Source organism: Notamacropus eugenii, chromosome 6 (assembly GCF_028372415.1).
Source record: "Notamacropus eugenii isolate mMacEug1 chromosome 6, mMacEug1.pri_v2, whole genome shotgun sequence".
NCBI lineage: Eukaryota > Metazoa > Chordata > Mammalia > Diprotodontia > Macropodidae > Notamacropus > Notamacropus eugenii.
The window spans coordinates 122,351,521-122,357,520 of NC_092877.1; the positions used below are offsets into that span (position 1 = coordinate 122,351,521).

The 6,000-nt window shown below is 38.7% G+C and overlaps 1 protein-coding gene across 1 annotated transcript in view; it reads right to left on the bottom strand.

The window, feature by feature from the left end:
* Nucleotides 1–5,487, bottom strand: part of LOC140511757 (UDP-glucuronosyltransferase 2A2-like) — a 255,003-nt gene extending 249,516 nt beyond the window's left edge. The window contains exon 1 of the mRNA XM_072620959.1: nt 4,770–5,487. Within this exon, the coding sequence (XP_072477060.1) occupies nt 4,770–5,487 (718 nt within the window). The remainder of the gene's footprint in view (nt 1–4,769) is intronic.
* Between the last annotated feature and the right edge of the window lie 513 nt (nt 5,488–6,000).

The following is a 6,000-nucleotide window of genomic DNA, read 5'->3' on the forward strand; positions in this document are numbered from 1 at the left end:
GTTTGGGCTGAGTGAAGTGTAGACACCTCCAGGCCAACTCCACTGAATCAACAAACAGTAGCCCCTGAGGGCAGGTCCAGTAGGAAGCGGATTAGACCCCAAGAAATTTCACCTCACAAACTTTCATCTAAAGTGTCAGGAACTTTCACCTCATAAAGAAGGTCAGACAGCAGAATAGGGAAAGTGAGAGTGAAGGACGCCTGCTGTTTTTGGAAGCCAGGCCTAGAAGTGCTAACCTGAAGTGATCCGGAGCTGCGACCATCATCACACACACACTGCTCTTTCAGAAAAGTTAGTCGAGTTACTGTTGTCTTAGGTAAATATTCTTTCCCTTGTCTCCTGAGGCTTTTTCTGATTACACAATTTGTAAATGCTCTGTCCTCCTCCCCCAAAATTGTGTATACATTTAATATTATTTGCCTAAGAGATTAGATATCTGTAGAGCCCTTTGCAAACCTTAAAGTGCTATACAAATGCTGGCTATTACTACTTTTATGGTTTTTAACTGTGAACCTGCTGTTTCCTCTCTGAAGAATGTAAGTCCCTAGAAGGCATGGACTCCTATACCATGCACATATTAGCCACTTAATATATTCTGGTTTAATTAACCTGATAATTAGGCCACATTTCTTTTCTCGTTCTTGTTCAAACACATAGTCTCTACTCAAGCTTTCTTTGCCAGGTTATGTTCCCTGATCATTATACCTCCAAAAGCTAATTCCCCAAAGTTGGGATCAGTGTCTCCAAACTAAGGTGTAGTTAAACTTTTGATATGAAAATATTATTATAAATTTATGTCAATAATTACAAATGCATTCTATTTTATCTCATCTTAAAGTATAATTTTGATTTATTTTGTATATTATAGAAAAGTTATTCTAATTTTGAGGAAGAGTTATTATATCTGGAGTTTCAAAAAAAGCCAGAGGGAAATCTGAAATCGGAAGACAGTATCAACATTCTGGTTTATTTGTGCTAACACAAGCAAAAAATATTTTAAAAATCACAATTTAAACTTTAATGTGAGATACAATAAAAATTCTCTTTAGAATTCTCTATGTCATGAAAATGAATATCATTATCAGGGTCTTCTACTGAGGGGCACTTTTCATGAGAAACATGGGGAAACAGAATTCCCATCTATGATAAAATTTTATTAACTATATTTTATTCTTTGATGCATACTTTTGCAAAAATGGTAACATTTTCAGTTTTTCATGGGGTCTGTGAACTTGTCACTAATAGAACCACCCATTTCCGACACTTACTTTATGCTCAACAAGGTACATTTTCTCCACCACGCTCTTTAGACGATCACCAAACAACAAATTAAGTCCTGATTTCTAGTATTTTGCAGTTTTGTGGATGTGAATGCTCACACTGAAAATTTGATTATCAACAGATCCCTCCCCCACTCTTTCCCCTTAGAGCTGATCCCGAGACCCATCCAGGAAAAGATTATTTCCTGAAATATAGGGTACAAGTGAGTGGCCAGGGGCAAAGGGCCCTTAATTGATCTATCTTAAAACGGATTAAAGTCATCATGAGATTAAAAGAGGAAATTTTTCAGTTAATTCAGTTACTTCAGCTAATAAGAATATATCTTTAGTTTACCTTGGATCATCTGGAAACTAATTTAATGAATTTGTGAGGAAAATGAGTCTCCAAGGATTTGCCAAAAGTTAAGTGGTTTGAACTATTTGATGAAGAAAAGTGCTACCTTAATTAAATATTATTTTTAAATGAAGATTGATCTACTCTCCTTTTCCCTCCCCCTTTCCCTACTGAAAAATCAAGAAAAACAAAACTCTTGTTATGAAATATGGATAATCAAGCAAAGCAAATTCTAAGTTGGCTATGTACACACACACACACACACACACACACACACACACAATCTTAATCGACTTTCTGAATCTATCACCTATCAGGAAGAGGTATTCCGTTTCTTCAGCAGTACTCTGCACTAAATCTTTCACAGCTGATTATTGTCCAGCATTTTTATTATAGAAACTGTTCGTCTGGTTGTATTCACTTCACTTCTAATTCATACATATCTTCTCAGATTTCTCAAAAATCATCCCCTTTATCATATCTTATAACACAACAGTAATATTTCTTCACATTCAGAAACCATAAACTGTTTGGTCATTCTCCAATTGGTAGCTATCCTTTTGGTTTCCAATTCTTTGCTGCAGCAAACAGAGCTATTACAAACATATATACATGTATGCATATATATGTGTTTATATATAGATATAGATATATATGTAGTACATATGGGTCTTTTTCCTCTTTCTTTGCTCTCTTGGGGTTATAGCTCTAATAGTAGTACCATTAGGTTAAAGGGTATGCATAGTTTAATACCTGATGGGGAATAGTTCCAAATTGCTTTCCATAGCTCACAGTTCCACCAACAGGTGCACGAATGTATGTTTTCTCCCATAATCTCTCCAGCATTTGCCATTGTTCTTTTTTGTCAATTTTGCTAATAATTTTGAGGCCCTTCCCCAGTTTGGTTGCCCTGCCTTTGGGAGTTTTTAAGTCTATTTAACTCCCTTCCTAAGCTATGGCACATGCAAAGGAGCACAATTCTCCAGATGTGGTCTGGTCATTACAGTGGGATTATTGTCTCCCTCATTCCATATAAAATCCCTGTTGTTCAAAAAATCTTATTTGCATTAGCTCTCTAAGCTTCCATGTCATACTCTTGAGTTACATTGAGCTTGTGCTCCCTAAAACCCTTGGCTATTCCTCTATCAAACTACCAACTAGGCCTGAAATCTAGGAAAAGGAGAATTTTCTAAGAATGCCATCTGTAGTAAAGGCCTTCAAAACAGGGCCCCCTTCATTGCAATCTGGGACAGATTCCCTCACCTCCATCCACCAACACTCTCCAGAACTTATAAACTCCAGTGGTGTTAAGGGACAGCAGAATTAGGCCAAAATACCCCCACAGTGTGGTCTGGGTCACAAAAGGCTAATGTGAGGCCCTAATCCACCCCAAATTCAATCATTCACAGTAGAGGGGCCTAGGATGGTCTCTTGCAGACAGAGTAGAACTCTTTCCACATTCTTCTGCCTCTTCTACTTTCCATGGAATGAGTGGCATTGTTTAGGGAAAGATTTATGATCTCTCTGTTAGAACAATCCTCCCCCGCTTATGTCACTGATTGAATTCTGTGTGAATTTGGCTTGCATGCTGACCTTGGGTGACCCGAGTCGTATTTGGGGGGTATTTCAGCCTATTTTTGCCTGTGCTTTTCCTCCACTGGACTTACTAATGTGTGCTGAGTGTTGGTGGATTGATGTGAGGGATTCTGACCCAGAGTGTATTATGGTCCCCCCATACTGTGCAGGCCTGTTCCAAAGATGAGATTTTGTAGATAATTCTCCTCTTCTTTGCCTGGGTCTAGATTTGGGGTCATTTCCTGAATCAGATGTTTTCCCGGTTTGCAGTGGCATTGTCCTGAGCAGACATGTAGTGTGTGAAAAGAGTTCTTCTCTCTCTGCAAGAGCCAATCCTAGGCCCCTCTACTGTGAATGATTGATTTCGGGGTGAAATAGGAATGTACATTAGCCTTTTGTGACCCGGAGCACACTCTGGGGGTCTTTCCTCCTCCTCCATTGCACCCTCAAATGCTGCCTTTTTTTTTCCTCTGGGTTTACTGGCTACAGTTCTTGCTCAAAGATCAAGCCTCAAACCCAATTTACTCTAGAGCTCATAGACTGGACAAGTCCCCACCCACCTAGCACAGAGTGGATTTAAATAAGAAATAGTAATTGTTTCTCTTTTACACAGGAACCCTGAGGGTCTTCTCCTCCCAATTTGATTTTTTTATTGAAGGGGCCATCCCTTGAACAAGTACTTAAAAAAGCCTATTCATTGAATGGGTTATCTCACTCAAAGTGAGAATGCTGTAAGATGTTAGCCTGAAAGGGTCAGGATCTCCCATTGCATCCTGAGCCACCTCCAGCCATCCTGATGAATATCAGGACACTGGATCCAGATGGCTCAGGAGAAGAAAGTGAGGTCGGTGACCTTGCACAGCCCTCCCTCACTCAAATCAAAGTCAACTGCAAGTCATGTCATCATCATGACGTCATGATCCTCTTCAAGAATGAAGGACAAACACAACAACAACTGACTAGACACATTTCTGCCACCTTGTATTTGCAAAGTAGACCACTGGAGCCAATCACAGGACTTTACATTTACCCCTCTTACACCTCATTGTATTAGATTTCACCCAACCTTCTAACTGATTAAGATGTTTTTGAATACTGCCGTCCAATGCATTAGATATCCCCTCAAACTTTGTATGATTTCTAGATTCAAAAAGTGTGCCAGCTATCTTCATCCAAGTTATTGTTAAAAATGTTCAACAGAACAGGATCACTAATGACTAGCTACTCTTTGAATCTTACCATTCAAACGGTTTCAAATATATTTTGTACTTTATAATTGCCTAGCAGACACATTTCATTTTGACCACAAGAACAAAATTTGAGAATTTGCTAAAGTCTTAGCTGAAGTCTAGACAACTTCTACCTAAAACAATCTCTTGATCTACAGGTATAGCAACACTGCCAAAGAAAGAAATAAAGTTAGTCCAGCAAGAGCCAGCCTGGCTCCTTGTGATCACAGCTCTTGTCCACATCTCCACCGACCACCAGATTTATCACAGAGCCAAAAGGAGAAATCTAAAAAAATCTCACAACCTTTTGGATCAGGATACATATATATGACAACTGAAAGTGCAACTTACCCAATATTTTGCTATAGTAAGAATCCCATGGTGACCAAAGAGTATTAAACATGTAGTCTTGTAAATGGTAAGAGATGAAGTTTCTTATTCTGTCACTAAAAGACATCTGGTCAGTGAGCTCTGACAAGACAGCAGGAACATAAGAAGGAGGATAAGGGACTTTTCCACAGTGCTTTTCCACTGTGGAAGCTGGAGAGAATCTCAAGGAGTATATAAATGGGATTCCCAGCTTAAGAGCAATCAAGTCACCACAGGGAAATACTGGATCTGAGATCAAGATGTCAAATTTGCCCTTCTGCAGCTTCTCCATTAACTTCTGGTTGGTAAGCACACCATCACAGATGACTCTAGACACCTGGTGGAACTCATGAATGACAGTGGTCATTTCTGAGTAGAAACGCCAGATGGTTGATGGGGAGGGCTTATTTTCCAGCCATGTGAGAACAAAATCCTTGATGATATTCTCTATTTTTTCCTTTCCAAAAGATACTTTATAGACTTCAAAATTCAAAGGTGAATCAGTAGTAGGTACGATGAAGAGAGCTCCAGAAGAGACCAGTACTGTAACGTTGTGCTGGTTTTCTATCAGTTTCCCTAAAATTATCTTGATATTAAGCCAGTGACTACCTTCCATTGGCCAAATCAGGACATTCCCCGCAAAGACTGTCCCCAGTAGAGTCGTATAAAGAGCCAGACACAGGATGGTCTTCCTCAGCATGGTGTGTGTTGATGTGAAAGTCTTAATGGGATCCAAAATAAACAGATTTTTTTTCCCCTTAAGTCTAAAATATATAAAAAGAAAAACAGGGCATTTTACATAACCTTTCATTCAAATATTAAGTTTAGGATCATTCAGAAACAACTAGAAAGGGATGTGGATGAAGCAAAATTTGTACCTTAGTATAGCTCTTTGAAAAATTCCCTTTCAGATCGAAGGGCGTGGAATAGGATATTCCAGAAGTCAAAGGAACTAGCACTAAAACCAAGAATCACCTACCCAGCAAAACTGAGTATAATACTTCAGGGGAAAAATTGGTCTTTCAATGAAATAGAGGACTTTCAAGCATTCTTGATGAAAAGACCAGAGCTGAAAAGAAAATTTGACTTTCAAACACAAGAATCAAGAGAAGCATGAAAAAGTAAATAGCAAAGAGAAGTCATAAGGGACTTTACTAAAGTTGAACTGTTTACATTCCTACATGGAAAAACAATATTTGTAACTCTTAAAACT